Here is a 22,116-nt window from a genome sequence, read left to right as displayed (position 1 = left end):
GTGGTGTTCACTCTTTTCTAAGTAACCTGACACCCCTTGAATCATACCGTGGCCCTAGGGTAGATGGTTTCTCTCTATTAGGCTATGGGGAAATAGTGGTTTCTGTAGAATTTGTCTAATACGCATGGTAGTACATATGGCATCTGATGATATTTCCAAAACAGCTTTCAGCTTGTTTGTACGTCCCCAAGTCTAAGCACTGACGTTCAAACATCTGTCATAGACAAACAACCTTATCATAGTGCAACAGTTCGTTTTCCTCAACAGCCCACCGAGCTATTCTGGGCAATGACCATGTAGCATCTACAGAGTTTCTTTTGCCAGGTTGGTCGACGGATAACGGTCTGACACAGTATGCTGCCTCTCCATGTTGGAGGTTGGGACGGGTGAAGCAACGTGTTTCTGAACGTTAAACTAACGTGATAGTCACATGCCAACCATCGCTGGGTTAATCTTTTCAACCAAAGAGTAGTTGCCCCTCCCCTCCACCGTCGCAGTTTAAACGGCCTAACAGCGTCTCAGCCCCTTCACAACCATAAATCACACAAACAAACGTATCTTCCTATCATCTATGCGGCTTCGTTGCGGCGTGAACCGGTTCACTCTATTCGCTGAAAGAACGGTAAACTTATGACTGTTTACATTTCCCATCTAGATGCACTAGTTTCAACCCCCATTTGTTCTGCATAACGATCACCCTCCTATAGCCTTCCAACTGTAAGCATATCGATCGGATATTCAGGAATATTACCGACTGCACATCGACGCTCACATCTGCCTCTTCATTACCAGTGATCAAACTCCGTCCTTGTGTGTGTAACGCACCTCTTGATCTTTTAAATTTCAAGCGATCCGGTTGACATGCTGCTGCAACGCGCACAACCGACACTTATTCAACATCTGACGCGTCTCTGATACTCAAGTACACGATCGAAGTAGTTACTGAGCTTACGGTACCCTCTCTGTCTAGACAATAGGACCTTGAATAGTCCTAAAACTGCTGCACCGGTGTTGGCATAGCCCCAGTTTCGTATTTGCGATCTTTCTTTGCCCACTTATGTAAGGAGTCGAACCGTGCGAAACTACAAACGCTCTTTATTTACCATTTCCACTGACGCAGCAACCAACTGTATCATCGATTCCGTGGGAGATACTGTGTACAACCACTCTTTTCCATCACAAAGGTCAAATAGCTGGGGATTCCCAGGGGCAAGTAGAGTGTTGGTCCACCTGATTGGGTTTGGTTTTACCCAAGTCATAATGATAATAGCAAAAATGCTTTCCAACTTTGCACTGACCACTAGTAATTACACGGTGGCACTGGAGTTCGACGTAGTGGACGCCGTGCCGCCTAGTACCCCCAACTGGTCAACAACTGGGGAGCTAAACCGACCATGCAGCCATTAACTATCGACGACGAAACTGAATACTACCGACCATTCTGCACCACACATGTTGATTTTTACCATACTCTCGACCGATGCAAGTTTTCGCTTAGTTTTTTCGGCAAATCTAACTTGTGCACTGGTCTTTCAAGCTTACTGCGAACTTCACAGATAAATGTGCCTTCAAAGTGAGCTACATTAAACAAGCCCCTTCCTCGGCCTAATCAACATGACAGCACCATTCGTCCTCACAGCTCTTTGCTCATGAGCCACGCAAACCACCCAACTGGTCCACTGTAACCAACGGACCTGCTAGTCACCTGATACTTGTTCCATGTTTAAATGGCCCTTCTGTAGCATAAAAAATTCGCCAAAAATATTTATTCCAAGTTGGACCATTCAGTAGCATTACTTAACGCTTCTTCTAACTGAAGATGGACGCTGTGTCTCCGGAAGAATCGTGCATACATTCATACGATCATGCACCTCACATTTCAATGCATCCGTATCTGATTATTCTGATGCGGCGACCAGCAAGAACGGATGGTCATCCTTGAGGTCAATATGAAAGCCCAAGCTGGACAAGTAAGCCTGAAAGTTGCACAGATTGGTGGCAGTGATAAGGCAATGGAGAGCGATCAGCGAATTTTGGTCCTGAACGTCGTCTCATGACGAGACTGGCTATACAAGGAACAGGAGTGAACACGTTTTGAACATATTAAACAGTCTCCCAAGCCATTTAATCCGACCAAATGAGCACACGATTTCATCAGGATCATCTGACCTAATTGAAGCCAGGGAAACAATACTAGCAACTAGCCACCACGATGGCACATGTGGGTCCTTCAAGCACAGGATAATCAAAAGCCTCATGAATGACAGAAAAGACTGGTGGACTGTGAAGTCCCTTATTTTTGCCGCAGGCGAGAGCGGCACTCCGTTTTTGTTACTTCAATCAAAAGACGGGTGATAGTGGAACCATTTGCGGTCATGCATTCAAAAGATAGCTGTACTAGACGACGAGCTAAACACCTCAGAGAAAACACTTTCAGAGAATTTGGGCAAACAACGGTGGATTAGTTGTTTACCAAACCTCTGAAACGATTACTACTCAGCCAGTCCCAAACATTTTCCAATTGACTGACTATGAGGGAAACCTCAGTTGGCCTCCCAAAAAACTATAGAAGAACCAAATGAATCCGAATGAAACATGACATCATCCCACAATCCGTAACCAACGTCGAAAACAAGTGCATCGGCACAGTACTCAGATGGACTTAGTACTTAGCTTTGTCGTTGATATCATCTTAATTGAAGCAGTGGACGCCTAGGGAGACGAGTCCCCTCTTTATTCCCCTTAAGAGAATCAGATGAGCATGCTCCAAATTACAATACTCAAGCGACACCCGGCCCGGTAGTCTTGTGACTTGCCGAAGCCTCGCAGGGTATTGTGGTTGGAAAACGGAAATCGACGCCACCTGGCCGGAGGCAAGGTAAATTTCGAGTAGGGTGTCATAACATTTTTTCTTGTCAAAGTAAGGTTTGATGAGAACCAAAAAGAAACGTAAATGAGGCCCTAAAGTGGAAATGAGATGGGGAAGTAGATGTAGGACCAGGCTATCAAAGGCATCCAAGGTGTCCGTCCAGACATTCAACCAAACTACCTGTATAGGTACGGAAAGCATGAAGGCCGCTAGAATCGGCTAACCACTACATTGTTCAGGGTCTCCAGTTAAGAACAAGGGTCATGCGTGCTACATGCTGGCACGTGAAAAGAACCAACGGCGCCCAAACATTTCTCCATACCCTTCATTTCTTTCTGCCGCGTCATATTCTGCGAGCATCTAGATTTCCGACACTTCAAACCGGATACGGGAAACAGCGCTCTTCTCGAAAGAAGGTAACTAGGCACGCGTAGAACACGCTCCAGCTACCTCGGTTTGCAGGGCTGGATGTGGTCCTTGAGTGAAGTACCTTTCCCTCAAAAAGGTCCCAGTCCTTAATCAACTCACTACGAATTTACTTGTTTCAATTTAATTTAATTTACCAGCAATATACCTTGCACCATAGGCACATTGGTTCCAGCCAGTACATTTCCAACCACCGGAAATTGACAGAACATGGGACACAGCCAAACGTCGCAGGTGATGACATGTTCAGTTAGTTCCGGGGCGGGGAACCACGCATTGAAGGCAGTAGCTTTGGTGCACGAGCATCACTGACTGCTCGACTGAGCCAGTTCTATCTAGTGAGTTGGGTCCGCAGGGTCCCATCCAGAGAGGCGGATGTTGTCGACCCGACTGAGTTTACTGGTTAGTGCTTTCATACTTCGTTGCCAGGTTACAGACTGTCCACCCCTCTAGCTTCCACTCATCACAAGGCTGGCCGAAAGAGCTCCTCGAGGCAGTCGGTCTCCCGGCACACGGAGTATATGTTCTATCCAGCATATGAAGGGTGAGCTATTCACCTAACGTAGGAGTTCGTTCTTCCTAGGGCCATATGGCGTACTTCATCATTACTAGTCAGTTGTTCCCAAGAAACCAAGCCAATGCTTCAGACACCGATGATCAAACACCCACAACCTTTGTACGTCCTCTGCGCTCCGAGGTGAGGTTTCTGACCCACGAGGCGATATGGCCCGCACTGTCGCATTGTAAACCCCACCCTTGAGAGACAAACTGACGTCGGGTTGGCACCATGGGCGGTAGAGGTTAGAGAAAACTCCCTTGGCCTTGTAGCCATCACTTCCTTGTTCCCTCAACCAACTTCGCTTAATTTGTCTAGTGCATCCCTGTGCACTAGACCACGCAACTCCTTAGTTCCGCAAACATAAATCACGAGACAAACCCCGTCTCCCTCGCAACCTAGACCAACAGGTTAGTATCCATCGTGTGCGCGTCGGAACGGTTCTAGGAGCTATACACACGCCAAACCTTCCTATATATGGGAAGACACGAAAAGCCATCACATTTACGCGTGCGCAGCGAAGGAGTAAACCGAATATTTCAAGTCCACGGACAATTACGGAACTCGGGGAGCAGCCTTACTGCAGAGAAAACACGTTCCTCTCGTCCGGACTTTCACCCAGGAAGTCTCACAAACGATAAGTCACCTTTTGGATTACTCTTATCTTTCGCATTTTATACACGGCCCAACTCGCCATTGTAAACCACTGTCAACCCCAGTAAGAACCGTGTCTAATGCACACACCTTCAGAGTTATATCATGACTACCATTAACTGTGCACTAATAGCCTTACCGATCCGGGAAGCAACCCCATTTCCAGCCAATTCGCCTGGACTTATATAACCGTTTAGATAGACATTTACCTACCACATCGGTCGCCTCACTTGCAAACGTGAGGTTTGGGTTTGATCCCACTAAATATTGTGATAACACTTTACACCTTTCAGGTGCGAAGCGAATGCCAAACCGTGCGGGAGCAGCCGTTTAGGCAATTTAAAATGGTTTGCATTTTTGAAGGAACTGAACCAAGGAGAGCAATATCGTCTGAATACTCAATGTCTGTGAGGGAACGTCCCGGGAGCATTTCGACCCGACATTCTAGCAGCAGGCAGAGAAATTTACAGCATGACGACAATAACAAAGTTGAAGAGGAAAGGAGAGAGAGAAGTCTTGTCTTACACCACTCGACGTAGTGGATCAAGGCAATAGCTTGCCATATCCTCGTATCCGTCCACAGAAGAATGGAAATGCTGGTCGCCTGGGGCAAATGCCTTCTTGCCTTCACACTCCTATCACAGAGAACAGTACCCACAGGTTCCTCGTGATACTATCACTGACTGTTCGTTGGGTTGCTCCGCATTGGTCTCCGTGACATTGGTGAAGCTTTAGGAACTGAGTTCCAGTCAGTATAGTCGCAGCACAGGAGCCGGTCCCTGAATCTCAAGGGAATGTGAGTACCAGTCTACGGTGCGACCTGTTTTGTTTTATGGCTGTCAAACTTGGCCTGTTCGAGAAATCTTTAGACGTTCAGCAACCTTTGTCTCAGGACCATAGCTCGTGTGGTCGGAGAGTCCGTAACGGGGCGATTAGAAAGCTTTCGGTTGTGCAACGGGAACTTCTATTAAAGAATGTGTCCAACACCAGAGACTTCGTTGATTGGATCACGTGTGCCAAACCCTTGTTTGCCGAAAAGAGTGCTGTTTTCAGCGTCCAATTCAGAGTGGCGGAAACAGAGGTGGCCAAACCTTGACCTATGAGGGGTAAGAAAAGATTACGCAGCAGGATATGACTGCTAATCGATGTCAACGGCGTTCGTGCTGTTAGTTTCGCTCTGGAGATGCAGGCACTTCATAACGATTGCAGTCAGCTAGCACAAAGTTTCTTCACTGTCCACCTTTATTGTTTTCTTCAGGCTTTCAAGTATATCATCATGGTTGTACGGCAGCGAAGCACCAGTGTTGAACACTGATGTCATGCTCTCCATGATGATGACAGCTCTAGGTCACGTACTGGTTTCGGCTGATTCCAGCCACACTTCTGCGACATCGATGATCAAAGACCTGAAGATGTATCAAATACTCCACACGAGTTCCGCAGTCGTGCGACAAGACGGATGCATTGTAACCTGATCCGCGAGTTCTTCGAGGTCCAGTGGTACGCCTTCGGAAGCCACAAGTGTAGCAAATTGGCGAAAGCGACTATGTTAGAACTAACGAAAATTCCGAAATAAGTATAGCGTTCAGCAGGGGCCTGGTAGCATCTTAACGGCTACGGTAAGTGCGCATTTTGCGTCCTAGAATAGCAAAATGTGAATCAGTAACCAAAGGACGCTTGGCCAGAATGAGAACGAGCGAAATCAGAAATCGGCTCACGCTACCTATAGCCAATTACGTGGCATTTCTGTGCTGGTGGATGGCTAGCTTGCGGGGACCACCGTGTGGCCAAGCAGTCCTTGGACAGTATCTGTGGCAGGCGTACTTCTGGATGCAAATGAGCTTCAGCAGCGCTAAGCCTTCCTAGTTGTGCATTCCGGCAACCACAACAATGAGCTCTTGGAACGCTGCAAAGTCGTTAATGCTGTCTATAAGACTGCCAGAGTATCTGTTGGGGCGTAACCTAACACAATAGACAGCTCTTATCAGCGGTTGGCGGAACGTTCTCATGGGCGTTTCTAAACGAACCTCATCAACAGACAACCAATGAAGCATTTCCACTTTGCAAAAATGAAACCGGGGTGTCCCAGAGGCCAGATTCTTGGGATAAAAGTATATGCTCAAAAGATGAGTTTATTAAGTAACTCAGTACTTGCACTCAATGATTACAGCATCGTCGAAACGACAAACGATTCACTCATTAATAACCACCAGAATTTACAAACAACCAGATTAGTTGCTACGGGAACCTCTTGAGTGCTTTGGCGGGGAATCAGACTTCGAGCGCCCGTAAACCACTGAACAAGTAAATGCAGCGTAAGTGCATGAAATAAAAGGGAACACGGAATTTGGTGACCAAGTAGGGATTCTGTACATAGGACAGTCCAAAGGCTGAACTGTATGGATTAGTTTCTACAAAAACATGATCATTTCTTCCTACGTCGATTAGCACTTCCTGCAGAAAGTTCGGACCGTCTTCGACTTGGTGATGGGGTTCTTGACCGGTAAGCATGGCGTGCGTCGACAACGGAATTGGGTGTACGTGAACGGTGACGTTTTCGCGTCTGAATAGTGTGAAAAGCAGAGACAAATCATCAAAAAGTCGTAACTTTTATCTTAGACGAGGGTAATAACGGTATATTTCTGCCTAGTTCTCGGTCTGAAGCTTCCAAGCTAGCCTCCCCCTCAAAACTACCAGCAAAGGGGCACGGAGTGTATTTAACGCCCAGAACAAGTAGAAGAACACATATACAGCGCATCCCATACAGTGTATGTGGCGACAACATTCTGGAAATTATGAAGCCAGAATGCGCCACTGGCAATCAGCATTCGGCGGATACTGGATCGTGATTGGCCTTGGGTCCAAACTTTCGGTTAATCGGAGCTCGTCTTGATGCTGGAGCGGTAAAGAGGCCCGATCTTTTGGCCAACCGCGTACGGGATAGGCTACTTTGCTGTAGCAGCGCATAACCGTGAGTGATAAATCGGTGTAGGTGTGGAATTCCACCTAACAACAAGTCTCAAGCAATTGAAAATACCAACTCTCGGTTCCCAAGGTGCGTTGGGGTGATGCGCTCTAACGATAGTTCTTGGGATCTGAGATGTTCACACCAAGATGCATTACGCTGTTTATTGTAAATAAACTCCTGAGTAACTTGTCAGCTACATTCACTTTCACTAGATTAGTTTTGTTGTACACTACTTTCTGAACGAATGTGTGCATGCATGAGTGGTGAACATACGGTCAAAACGTCGTTATCGGTCATCATAATGACAGGTCGAGACTATGGGTCTTATCATCCTGAAGCAGCCCGAAATCCACTCAGTAAATGCACTAAATTGCTCCATATTTCGTGAAAGCTTTATGCAGTATCCTTAATTAATACATAGTACCTTCGGTTTCCGTACCAAGCGAGCTCTCCAAGAAGGTCATTATGCTATTGGGTTCCTCCGTAAATGCGTTCCCCAACTCTTAACCTCGGTAGGTTATTTTTATTTTCCCTGAACGCAAAAAGGCCGTCACGTTAGGTAGTCAAGTGAGGAACTTTGTACAGTCTGGAGTGAAGTCCAGACGTAAAAGTTGTAGATATTCAAGACGCGTTCACAATAAACCTATAACTTAAAGCTTCAGAGTGTAGTGGTCAGGATACCAGCTGGTCACCGATACGTTCGACGTTCGGAATAAACCGTTTATGGATGTCCTTGTCCGGCTTTGTGCAGGTTTGCAGCACTGCCGTTTCTTGAGTTTTTTTGGTAACTGTGAGACGAAAAGGTGCTAAAGTAGAGCTAAACGAAGCCTACTAGGTATGGTTAAATAAGCGAAACCCTGAATCATGGTTCGACTATTTGACTCTCCCTCGGAGTTCGAAATGATGAACATTGGAATGTGAGACCGTCCGACCAGTGAACTATGAGAAACTAGTAGGATGTCCGATTCAGCCGAGGAATCCCTGATTTTAGAGGTGCTACTCAAGGGGTCGGTCAAAATCTCTCTCTCGTATAGCTGATAACACTTGGCGCTCTGTTACGACTGCTGGCAAACCACTGGTAACTCAACAGTCGTATTTCACTGCAACGTCGCGTTCGCGGTTAGTTCCCGACCGACTATAAAAATCGCACAACCAGTGAAGCAGCCGCAGACTCGACTTTTCAACTGTCGACATCTAAAATCGACAGAGATGGGCTGTTGTAAGCTAATAAAGCGGTTTTGAATACGAACAATCTTGGAACGTTTTGTAAGTCCTTTCTCCTATTCTCTAAACTTTTGTATTTGGACTCGCTCTCTTATGAACGCTGATTGACAGCTCCCATTTTTATCTGCATGGCGTTCGTCGAGTTTGTGCTAATTGAAAGATTTGCTTTCATCATCAACCCGAACACAAAACCCAGTGTCTAACCACAGTCCAAAGCTGAACTTTGCATTGTAAGCAAGCAGGATGAATGACGAGGTCAGCATTGCCAGTCCCACTTAGGCAAAGCTAGCGAATGTGGTCGCAATGGGTCATCCATTTCGGGATGCTCTATCGTGGACCTAGAGACACAGTTAATGAAATAACGGTCAACTTAATTAGCGTCATTGATTGCGGATAAGTAAAAGTAAAACTGGTGGGTTTAGGATTATCATGCCACATGAAATTGAGAAACATACTGTCTTTGGACTTGTGGAACCGTGAGTATCATCTCGTCCATGATGTTTACGTCTCGACGGCATGCGCTGTGCCAAAGTAGAACCGAAATCTTCATCGTCACTAGCTTCACCTTCCTCCAACTCCTCGGATGGTATGGGAAGTCTTCTCTGAGAACTGCCATGGGAATTCCGCTGCCGCTCAGCATCGTCCGAAGCACTTAATCGTGGCCGTCTCGTGACGTCATCGGCATCACGTCTATAGGGTGAATCCGTAGATGGAACTGAAGGATTGCGAAGACTTCGGAGAGGAGAGCTATCGTAAGCCTCATTTTCCGAACTGGCGTCCGGACTGGTGGGAGAAGGTGGACGTCGACGGGGACGATCATTTTCACGGAAAGAACGCGGAGGTGACCGATCACGCGAGTCTCGAGATGCAGGGGGTGAGATGGAATGATCCCTCCGAGGATGCTTCGAAGACAATGATTGCATGGAAGAACCCACATTAGACCTCTCTCTAGCATTCGAGGGTTTCAACTTTGAATCCGATAAGTTCTTTGACTTAGGCACACAGGACAGTTGATCATCTTCCTGCAACCGCTCGAGAAGACGTTCTCGATAGCGTTGGATTTGCTGCGAAGTACAATGAACAAAAAACGTCTTCAAGGTCTGCTGACCAAGTATAAATAAAAAATCACGACGGTATTCCATGACTTATATTAACTTAGTAACCGACCCCCTCGTCACTTCAGTGCTTCTTCCCGAGGGGTTCACTGTCGGCCAGATGAAAACGTTAGCTAAAGGAATGCTTGAAGATATGCCATCTTGGCTGGCGGAAGGCCTAGTAGATAATGGTGTCCAGCGTGAATATTCTTACAAACCTTTAAATCATCTAAGCGGTCTGTCTGAAACTAACGAAAATGGCAAAAACATGAAACTTTGAACACTGCTGAAGCTGCCGTCATCCGCACCCATAAGCCAGAACTTTGCTCCTACAAGCATTCCGTCCAGATACTGCAGCGGCACAGACACCACGTGCCAACGGACAGGACAAGTGCGATTGACCATTCTAAGAGATCTGTAAGAAAAGTCTAACCCGAATGCTACCAGAGATCTAGTCCTGCTTGGGTTAACTGGTTAACTTTTTGTTACGGCCGACTAGTTATATGTCCATGGATGTTTTTCTTTCAAACGCACAAACATACCTGGGTTTAATCATATATTGAAAAGAATTCCTTCACTCAGATGCCTGTTCTAACTTGGGCTTCCTAGTGGGCAAGAAATCATTTGAATGACTTTAGTATTACTGAGAGAATTTGATGAAATGTTATCGATTTGAGAAAAAGCACTCGCCTTGGTAATCGCCTCTTCTGTGATGGATTTATCGCCCTTACGAGTGGCCTCAAGTTCGTCTTGATACTTGAGAACTTTCGATTCTATCTCCCGCAGCATTGCACGACGCTCCTCGGACAATGCCGTTNTCTAGCTCCCGCAGCATTGGACGACGCTCCTCGGACAATGCCGTTGATGTGGTCACACCGGAGCTTGACGTTGACTTGGATACTGTGTTTGTGCTTGCTGAAGGAGGTAACGGTATTGCAGACAGGGCTGGGGAGTCTGCGGATCCACTACTCACAGGACTCAGAGCATCTTCATCATCATAAGCCACCAAGGCACCGATACCTGTAAGTGGTCTTAAACCAAGAAAAGATTGACTCCCGAGTTGGAACCACATTAGAATGCATGGTGAAAGCATAGGGGAGATATTCAACCGGAAGATTCATGCACATCTTTTGGGGGAAAAACAGTGAACGAGTACCCCATTCTCGGCTTCACGTAAGAGAACACTAGGAGATAACAAAATGTTATCTTGACGAGCGTTCTGTCTAACGAAGGTAACTAATAAGGACGTATCAGAAGCTACACAACGCAGGAGAGTGATTCAGACATATAAGTCACGCACGCCATGAAATACTAGTTCAGCGTGTGTTTATCAATCTAAACAAGAAACTCCCGTGCGGACTTGATAAACTCGAACAAGAAACTACAAAACAGTTGCAGCCATTCGTAATATGATAAACATCGTGTGCTAACTGGTTGTTGGTTTAAAACCTAACACTTTTACCATAACACATTCCAAAGAACGGTGTGGCGCGTGAACGATTATCTCAACTATCGGTCCAACCAACTCCAGCTGAGAAGAGTTTATCAGGGTGACAGAATGTGCCAGTCAACTAGTAAAACTGAGTCGACAGCGAAGAAAAAGCCCCTCATGGTGTAGAGTGCACTAAGCAACGTAGTTCCGAAGGGAGCTCATACGAAAGACGACTGCAATGGAAATAATGCCGCATCACCAAAATTCTTATTGACGGGGGGAGGGGAGAACCGTACAAGGGAAGACTAGGCGGTACGGAGGAAATAAACAAAAGGCGTAATCACGACTAAACTTGAAATGGAAAGCAGTTAAATCATTGTGTAATGAAGATGGAAACGAGACGTCAACTTACTGGCCATCCAGCTCGTCATCATTTGTGGAGTTCTGCGATAGATCGTCCCATCGACCAAGCTTGACCGAACGCTCCATACCAGATTCCCGAACACCGCGAACGTGATTATTGGGTTCCGTGAGTTGTGTCGGTGCGTCATCAGTTAGAAGCTCCCAGCGACTAGTTGTTGTGACCGCTTGGGATTCCACAGTTGCAGGATCAACAGTTTCCCATTTACTCGGAACAAATAGTCGAGTGGAGGAAGAATCCGTCCCGGGAGATACAACTTTTGGTTCATTAATGACGCTTTCTTTAGGCCTGTCAAGAACCAGTAGTATGAAAAACTTCAAGATGATATGATCCTAGAAATAACCGTGCTGCTCGACTCCAGTTGGTCGCATATCTTATACTTTCTGCTACCTTGGACATCCGTGGGTGGATAACCAGGTGGATCCTAATCCTTCGTACTTATCTTTTGCGCTTCGCAATCCATCATAAAAGTATTCACTCTACTTACCTGTATGTTGCTAAAGAAACGCTTGCAATCAGAGCACCAAACAAGCAAAGATAACGTTTACGAGTAGTGATGGCGTACTAAGGTCAGAAGTCTTTTATCCTTGGAGACCGACACCCCTCAGTAAAATGTTCAGGTTCAGGTTGAACCGGAATAGCCTCTACATTTCAATGTGAGCTGCTTTGGAATAAACTAAACGTGTTAACGTATGTTCCACGTCCTGTCATTAAGGCCCAGTTGTTTAACTGGTCAGGTGCGGGCGCATCCCAATCAGTATAAACGTAACAACTTCCTTCTAAGCCACTCAAGCACGTCAGTTTGGACATCGATCCTCAATTTGGGAGATTATCCCGATGTTTGAAACAGGAAATAAGGCAAAATAGTCCCCCACCAGTTCGATTTCTCTGACATTATGCGTTCGCGCATTCCCCCATCGGGGTAGCGTAATACTTTGCCTTCTTCGAAACACTGCTGTTCTTTTGTAAGAGCTGATCTTGACCGAACGAGGATGCAAAAACTACAACGACGAAAACTAATGGTGTTACGTATTACAAGTAAAACAGGATGGGCCAACCGAATTTCCAATAAAGCCATCTGATAATCATCCCATAGCATACCTAAAAGAGTCGTGAATATCCAGCAACACCAATCACAGTGATTCGAACTAGTCAGGTGCACGCACACCCGAAGACAGGCTTCGGGGGAAGATTTGCAGTCCAAACCCGAGTCAGAGATGACGTCACCTCCGGGAAGCAACTAGATCTCTGGTTGGTGTCAAACCGGACGCAGATCTATCTTGTTTAGAATGACCGATAGTGTTAATAAGGCGAGCAGGTTCAGTGTGTAATTCCCATGAAAAATCGTTTAGCTTGGATACATGAGCGTGCGAGTGGGCCATGCCCCTAACCATTAATATGTCCCGTCCAGAAAGACGGCAATGACCAGCGCAGCGGAGTTTCACACTTTGTTACCAAGCCATTGTTTGACCTCCCCTGGTTCGTTTCGACCTTTTTTATGGTTGTACGAAAAGGACTCTTCGAATGAGTCGGTCAACTGAAATACGAGGCAAGTGACCAAGAAGGCACAACCTTGGAAAATCCAGTAATGATTCCACCTTCGCGGTTCCTTCGTGCAGCTGCGCACAGAATAGATGGCATAGCTGCTATCCAAAGTAGCACACACGGGAAAACTCAAAAACCGTATAATGGAATATGATCCATTCCAAGCGACACCAGGTGTTCTGAGGATAATAATAACTTCACCCTCTGAAGTTCAATCTTCAGGATCGGTGTGCAATTCCAGACGGAATTCGTAGATACACTGAATGGGTTCAAAGTGACACAAACATGTGATGCCAGATGCACAATCGAACAAACGAAGATTATTAGGTGGGTAAAATCCAGTCAACACGAAAAATGATTCCAATGAAAGTAAGAAAGCAAATGTAAAGCATCACACACATCATGGTATAATTAACTGTCTCCTACTTCTCCGAAGAATGATGGTGGAAAATTAAGTTTTCCGTTGAAGCTAGATAGGCTAATCATCAAGGATCGCTAAGTTAATCACCGGTGCAACAGTGTGGAAAGCTCATCAACGTCAGAGGTGAAATACTGGTTGCTAACAAGATTTCGAAACAGTCTACACTGTAAGACATACTTTTTCGCAATAGGTTTATCTTCCTGGTCCGTATCGTCCAGGGGACTACCGTCCACGTCTAACGGATCACCATCATATTGGACGAGTGGCTGGCCTTGGAGCATTTCAACATCTGGATCCAGCGTCGGTAAGGATTTGCTGGAAGCGTCAATAACCGCAGCCCCCTCTAGCTCGAGCGGAACACCAGCAAGGTCGGACTCGTCGTCAATCTGGGCGGAATAAAGAATCGATGTCTGAATCATCATCATCAACATCGATAGTATGACATCAGTGTTCAACTCGGATGCTTCGCTGCCGTCTTTGCTGCTGTCTAAATCAACGCAACAGTAAAGTGGCAACTATGCACTTTGCTAGATTTCGTTACATCTCAATTATTCATTCATTATCAGTCTCAAGGCTCCTGTGGCATAATGTTTTCGAGGCTATTTTTAGGGGAAAATGGGTAGTCGCCCCAAGATGGACTGTGGAACCCTTGCTCAAATCGCTAGGATCGTAGGATGTCGCTTGTTGGGCTGCAGACAGTGTGTTCTCCTCCATAAATAAAAGCTTCATCCGATACAGCAAACCGTAATCAATGGTTGGCCGGTTTCCCAGGAGTTAGTAGACTCGATTTCCAGTTTGGGATGATAAGTGCTATCTCGATACCTTCATCCAGTTTGTTACCAAGCAGCTCAAAGTCTGCGCTGAGCAGTTATCAGCCTCAAACAGGGAGGAAAAAGTAATTGATCGTCAATCTATCTTAATTACCGAGCAGTGCATTATGCCAAGTATGAGTTGCCGTTTGTCACAAATGCTTCCAGAACATTTGTTGGCTAGTGTATTTAGAACTACATCTCGCAGTGCAGTGTTGAACAACCCAACCACGAATAGAGCAGAAAAATGAACCCCTCAGGTGAATTTGGCTTCACTACCAAACCAATCAAGGTTAAATATAGAGCACTTAACAGAACTGAGCAAAAGATGCACACGAAACGAACAGTACAAATCGCGGATCAACTGCCGGATACCTTTGAATCCTGGCTTAGGCATAGGACGGAGAACATGGGCACAGCGAAATCGAAGTTCGGCATGAGTAGTGGTAAACGTGTTTGAGCTAGATAAATTATTTTTGAGATAGGGATATACAGGCGGGTAAAATAAGCAGAGGTATAACTTACTTCGCTCACCAATCCGAGGAAAATATTCTGCAGTCTGATGAGATAGTCGTTCGGATAAATGGCCCAGTCATCCCAGGCGTGAAAACAAAGCATCACTTTTTGCTGGAAACGAAATTCGTAGGCATTTAATCAGGATTACCTTAAGCTGTTCAGCTTTCAGTTTTCCGTCCACACTTTCGTACAAGGCATGCAAGTTTAAGAACACGTCCGGTAGTCGCCTCTCAAAGCTGTAGGAAAAGAATCGGTAAAAAAAACTGTCACCAAATCGGGAATTTAAGTGAAAAGCAATCCTCCACAGAAATGCATACAAATGAAATCCTTTGCATCCCATACGGAGACAGGATTTGGCCATGACATGGACTGTCCCTTAAAACCTCAGCGACGTTAACACGTTTCGATGTCCATTAGTTGCACAGTTTCCCCAAAGGATTGTGTCTGTGGTTACTCAGATGGAGTGAATTATCCTTATTTATAGTGGTGCCAGAAGCAACCATAAAGAGTAAAGCCAGTAACTAGTGTTCCAGGAGTAAGATTAGATAGATCATCACTGTGGTGACTTGGACGCTTAGACCAACGTTATAGCGATAGGAAAACCAGTGCCCATCTGCAGGGTTGGCCATTTTGGACAACACAACTAAATCAGTGAGGTCAGTGTCACCAAGGCGGTTCGATGGAAGGTGGGATTTAAAACCAAACATTCTCTCACTACCAAGTTAGGCCGCATCGAAATCTAAAACCTTCTAAAGACCTCCGACACTACTGCCTGCAATAAGCAATAAGTTTCGTAGCCATGGGGGCTGGGTGGATTGTCAAATAGAATATATGGGCTTACGTCGACTGCACGACTATTCTAAATGATGCAGCCCAGTCTGTCCAACGAATCACGAGAAACACAAGCGTGTGAGAAGATCGGACTCACCATTTGCGAAAGTAAGAGGCATTCGGTACTTTCGCGGAGGAATTGTGAAGAATATCAGAAATGAGGAACAATCGAGCTACAGCCTTTGAAACAGAGACAGGAGGCTTCGTCTTGCTTTCATCAGGCATACCAGACACGACATTTTTCGGTGATGAGGCGGCTTCCGATTGGTCCAACGAAGAGGTGAATGAGAGCGCGTCCACCACACAATCTGTGATATCTGATGCAGCATCCGCATGCTCCAAGCACCACACCATCACGTCACCGACGTTCGCGCGAGACGGCTCCAAGTCCACCAACATCTGTGTGAACCGACCTCGTTGAGCTTCCGTTAAACCGCACTGTCTCGAAAGCGCCATAGCTTCGTCAAGCCTAGCAAAGATACCAGAAGGAACGAAACCCACCGCATCGCCCGCGGAGCGTTATTAGGTTATTACGGAGCCATGTGGTCGTGGAACATATAGTTAACAGACGAAAAACCATGCGGGGTGGACTGCGTGATTATTTAGCAAAGCGGCTGACTAACCTAGCGGATAAAACCCGAATTCCTTGGCATCCTTAGAGATCCTTGACAGTTCAATTGCTGGTCGTCAAAGACCGAATCGGTTATGTAATCTCACAAGATGTTGCGCCGTAAAATTCAGAGCCAGCGACTACACACTTACCACGAACCTATATGCTCACCTGTCGGCCGAAAAGAAAATGATGGCACTGAACCCCCTGATTAAAGTTTAGCTAGTTTTCTGTAGCTAGTCGTTTTTCACGATACCATTACCACCCGGAAAAGCTGTGCTGAAAATCGACCCAGCTCAAGACTTTTTCTGCTTAGCATCTAAGGCCTTTATCCTCCTTGAGTATACTGACACAATTCATTTAAGAATCGATACCTGACCGTTCACATGTGCACTCGCTTCAACCACAGAACACAACGAATCCACTAGATGAAAAGTAAGTACTCGAATTTAAATTTACTGGAAGACAGAAGCGATGACTTCAATTCTTACAAAACCGCAGTGGTTCTATGGTGAACTGATAGTGGTGCCAAGAAACCTGGATCAATAAGTTCGCCAATACACCTTGGCGAGACGGATATAAAAAAGGGAATTCATCTAAAAATGAACTGGCGCAATATTGGAGTTGTAGCTGGAAGGTTTAGTATAACTGGTCTTAAGTATACAGGAAGATTCTAAGTAACCAATAAATGTAGAGAAATCATCAGCTGGGTTACACATTAACTCAACTGGCTTCGTATAAGATGGTTCCGTTTCCTGAATTTTATGAAAGTATTAATGATCGTGCGGCTGTAGCATCCTTCCAGTGCCTAGCAGTCGTGCCACTCGAAGGAAACATGATGACCTAGGTACCGCCAGATAGCCCAAGCCTACACAGAAGCAGTCGAGGTGCTGAGGTTGAGATCGAACCATGGCCTTACGACTGAGTCACCTCGAGCTCATAATCGATAACAGTTAGTTCAGTCAGGCAGCTATAATCCGTATACCAAAGCACAATGTTTATGGCTGCCGGTTTCTTTCAACGACGGTAAGAGTTCAGACGGATTGCAGCTACGCAGTGAGGGCGTAGTTTCCCTCACACAGTAAACGTGAGCTCGAAAAAATTACAGTGTTGAAATGAAAAGCGTTTAGTAGAAGCAGCACTAAACTGGAAAGATACATAAAAAATTCAACAGAATTACTGATTTAGTGTATAGAGGTCGCGAGAGCGAGAAACGGTTAAGCTCTACTCACTCAGCATCGTGACGTCTGGCTTGAAGTGGCGGCACATAGCCGGGTGCATACGGATAATCGTCTTCTTCAACGAGATCTTCGGGCATACCACCTGAGAACAGGTTCATAGGTGGGGGTCGCCATAGTGGACCGTTTTCAAACATTCGAAACTCGTCGGTCCGCCAATTGTTAACACTTTCTCCCTTCGGTAATGTACAGAGTACAGGGTATGCGCGTCGATTTTATCGAAGTAAGCACATGAAAACATAAATTCATGCATTGTCCGCTTAGGACCAGTATGGCATGATTTACAAACTAATAAGACGCGAACGGATTAATAAGACTTCAGCGGTTCCGTGGGCGATTAACGAATGGGTGAAGACGTTCAGAAGAAATAAAGTCTTGAGGAGAAAAGCAGAATGAAAATAAAGAACAGACAGTTTCGTTTGTAACATAATGGGTCCGTTTTCGCCAGAAAGGAACCGAATGAAAGAGCGCAAATATACGGCTAGTGTTCGTACCCAGCGCGTGCGAGCGAAAGAGGGCCAATAAAGCTGAAAAAGACCAAACACGTCAAGGGCTTTTTTGAGAGTATTCGGACCAATGGCTGTTGGAATCCGACTGTTAGACATATCTCTACTTTGACAGATACGTGATTACGTTTTGGTCGTGCGCTGGATCGAAGATGAAAACATACCGTGAATATCGAACCTCCCGAAGCTGCTCGAGACGGCCAAACGTGGGTGAAGAGGTTGGTAGCCGGAATATCCAGGATCGCTCATAGTAGAGAACAAATTTAAGCAACACAAAATCCAATGAGCTCGACTTTCGTGGCCGGACTGAGGAACGTGCTCGTGACGGGATGCACGAATCTAGATTTGTAGCTTTCCACATCTACCTTTTCAAACGAGCCAGCTGGCATCCCAGCACTTTCGACGGCTATACGTCCATGTGTCCCCCAAGTTGTCGTACCGTTAAAAGTATATAATTTTCCTCCTACTCGGCTTGAAGCAGATAAATTCTCTGTAGTGATAAAGGAAGATCAATCCCCCGAAATACCGAGAAATTGCAAGATTTTAGTAACCAAAGAAATCTCGACGAGAGGTCGATAGTCCAATAGTCGCTCTGTTTAGCGAATCATCCTGAAACTACACATCGAGTGCGACCATAACGCTCAGGAAACTGAATGTACCTAACAGACAGTTCAATCCCCCGGAACACGACCACCTCTGCAATACGTGAAGCATCGGTGTTGAACACTGATGTCATGCTGTCTAACCGGAAACGAGATGGTATTGTACCATCGTCCTGAGCTAAAAAAAACTGCTTACAGTGACGCTTCACAGCTTTATCATCCCCATTCAACGTTCGAACTGAGCAGAATATCCGTGGACTGCTGTGGGGCGGGGAAAAACATAAGACCTAGGGAATTCAACACCACAAGGGGAACATGACCTATACGCAACAGGACAAAGAGATATGACCCAATTACTTAGCTGATTAGTCTCTATGCTGATCGCTGGGCTCGGAAATTTCATTGCAGTTAAGTGAACAAAACAACCATGCATACATCCTGAATCCCTACCAACATCTTCAACGGACAATGTAACATACAGGTAAACCTGACTTTTCTGAAACATGACAATACATGCAAATACACTTGCACGAGATGCTATCACAATGTGGTGCTCTGTTGTCCCCGTCTAGGACCAACCTCGAGGAGCTGAAGACAAGTGCCTTCCATTGGGGGTTATGTTTAAATACGCTTCTCCCATGAATCATGAGATTTCGTACGGATGACCCATAGATAAGCCTGAGGCAGGAAGCTCATGGATACATTATTCACTAGCATTACCTGCAGATCGTCTACAGAAACCTTTGGATGTAATAAGTGACCCACGGAAGCGATACTTATGGGAGATTAGGAGATACACCCTACCAGGGTATCTCCCCAGACCGCGACATAAAAATAACCTTAAGAGCAGACCGTGTGGTCACAGTGCACAAAACGAAAATACTGACACTTACGTGCAAAACGGACCAAAGTTTCCAGCGGTAGTATGTATGTTCTGATGACTGATAATCAAAAAGGAACCTAGGTAATATATAAACCCCGTGAACGAAAAGAAACTCATACTTAAACTGTGGGTTGTTTTGTTCCCGGTGCATGATAGCAGCCTCGAACTGAGGTCCTTCTAGCACGACAAACTCAATCATTCGATGAATTAAAGCAAGGATCGACCTGCAGATGGAGAGAATTAAGCGGAAAATAAGCGAATCTCCTCGGGATGAGCTTACCTGTCACTAGGTATGACCACTTTTACGATTGCGTCCTTCAGGACCTTCAAAATTAGCGAGAAATGTGCAAAATGTGGGAAATTATTGAAAGGTCCAGCAGAACGTGAAAATGAGAAATGAACCGAGATTAAAAATCAAACTTTTAGGCAATTCAAAATACCATGAACTGTTCGATGTGTACTGACGTCAGGAGGACCCGAAAAGCTCCACTACCCCGTTTACGATTGCTACACAACCGATAAACTCACGACAAGCGTGAGTGGGGGTGAGGAAATCTTAATAACAGACAGGGAGCAGAAATAGATGCGACTTAAAACCGACAAGTACGAAGTCTATGGAATTACGACACCTTTCGTAGGACAACGGTCAACAGGAGTGTGGAAGGTGAGCATTTCTGACTGGGTGGTTAGTGGTTATAGTCCACCCGCGACTAATCCATCACTAGCGACTACGCTTGGGTAACTTGACGGCAATGCGGCCACTAATCTTTCTTTCTTTCTTTTTCTTTCCCTCTCTCCCTCTGGGTGTCGCTTAGCAGCTAGGTAGCATGAAATCCCGAGCCGGATGATCTCTCAAATCGGAATTGTGACCACCTTATATTTTTTACACAGACATCGCCATATTGCTAGTCCTCAGTGATATTCATACACACGACCAGACAGAAGAGCACCAAGCCCCGAAACGACTGAAAAACAAAAAATTAAAAATTGAACCGTCGCACGACGGAAAGGGATGGCGAAGTGCTGGCAGCATGGTCTGGTAATGATTATGATGATTGATGACCATGATCATGATAGCCCGGTGTCCAGGAGAAATAAGATCAGTGTGAAGTGTCCCTGCGCCTCTGTACGCAAACTTGCACTATACTCGGGGAAAAGTGGTCGTCCGAATACCATAATCATATCGCCGTTGGTCCCTGAAACAGCCCTACGAGGTGCGAAAAAGTTTAATACTGTCCAGCAAGATAAGTAAAAACATTTACAGATGAGTGCAAAATTGCACGAATAAATTGAAAATAGGGATCCACCGCCCTCGAATTAAAATAAGCATCATTAACATAATCACTACTTTTGCCGAGGCCCTGTTTTCAGATCCCAAAAGGCCGAGCTAAAACTAGCATCACCAGGACGGAAACAGTTCAGCAGTACGACGTTATATTCCTTTTCCTGAAAGATGAATTCGCCTTATTACTAAAAGGGCTTGATGGGCATGTAATCTCCTCTCCGAGTCAAGTACACCAGCTTAGCTTGTGAAACTTCAAGGTTTTCCAGACATTAGCTACGGTCAAAAAAGCCATTTAAATCTATCCAGGTGCGCTCTAAATTGTGATTAACAAGGACAATGACTAACGAGGCATCCCTCCAATGATCCTGAAACGCTTGTCTTCATCACTGACAGAACCGAAAAGAAATCTATGGTGCAGCATTTAACACCACTACTCTCCAATCAAAAAGGGGGAAAAACGCACCTCTCCAAGTTCATTTTCCGACATTTTGTTAATATCAAAAGGTTTTCGGTCTGCTGCTGGGGGTCTGGTTGCTTCGGGGTCGACACCATCGGTAACCAGTTTCGCACGCTCTTTAATAGCTGATCGTAGGGACTTCAACCAGTCTCTTGGCTGCGCATTGAAAGGCAATCCACTTGGAGGAGGAGGCTTGATGAGCTCCAAAAGAGCAGGCGGGATGTAAATAGGGTAAAGGGGAATAGGGACACTTTTCCCCCAACCTAGCTTCATCTCGAATCCCATCAACTCCTTGCCTGGAAGTGAAAGCAGTAATCACTGTCATTACGTCATATAAAACCCATTAAAATGAATTTTATTGCATTCCGAAAAGTACTACTTTGAACCAAGAATGACAGACTCCATGAGAAAATACTCGGCCGATGTGCACATCCACTGGTGAGTGGAGAACCGTCTGTTGCGTCGTAACACCGTGCGTTCCAAAACCATGCCAGTCTCTTAATTGCCAGTAACAACCGTCAATGAGGGCATCAGGGACCTGGGGTGAATTTTCAGCAAAAACTAAACCAACAGTAGATTGCGTACCATGTACAGGCATCAGCCAATGGTTTAAGGCGATTAATTGTAATGAAATGAAATGTGCAACATTCGAACGATCCTGAAGTAGATGAAACACACCAGTTGTATGCATTTTTATGGTCGAAATTCTCAAATGCCTTTTTTTATTTTCCGAAAGGCTCCCTTCTGGAAGCGAACAAATATACGTCCC

At 45.5% G+C, this 22,116-nt stretch overlaps 1 protein-coding gene across 1 annotated transcript; it reads right to left on the bottom strand.

The window, feature by feature from the left end:
* Nucleotides 1-6,582: 6,582 nt before the first annotated feature.
* On the bottom strand, nt 6,583-21,649 carry T265_14589 (hypothetical protein; the record flags this gene model as incomplete). Its single annotated transcript, XM_009174340.1, has 11 exons — nt 6,583-7,068; nt 9,153-9,761; nt 10,482-10,822; nt 11,636-11,932; nt 13,788-13,996; nt 14,945-15,046; nt 15,084-15,171; nt 15,864-16,235; nt 17,609-17,699; nt 18,285-18,459; nt 21,354-21,649. The coding sequence occupies 9 exons, from the start codon at nt 21,630-21,632 to the stop codon at nt 10,531-10,533; spliced, it is 1,905 nt and encodes a 634-aa protein (XP_009172604.1).
* Nucleotides 21,650-22,116: the final 467 nt, after the last annotated feature.

The sequence above is a fragment of the Opisthorchis viverrini genome (assembly GCF_000715545.1).
Source record: "Opisthorchis viverrini unplaced genomic scaffold opera_v5_222, whole genome shotgun sequence".
In the NCBI taxonomy this organism is placed as follows: domain Eukaryota; kingdom Metazoa; phylum Platyhelminthes; class Trematoda; order Opisthorchiida; family Opisthorchiidae; genus Opisthorchis; species Opisthorchis viverrini.
The sequence above is the reverse complement of the archived record's forward strand: the minus strand, read 5'-3'. Positions and strand labels throughout refer to the sequence as shown.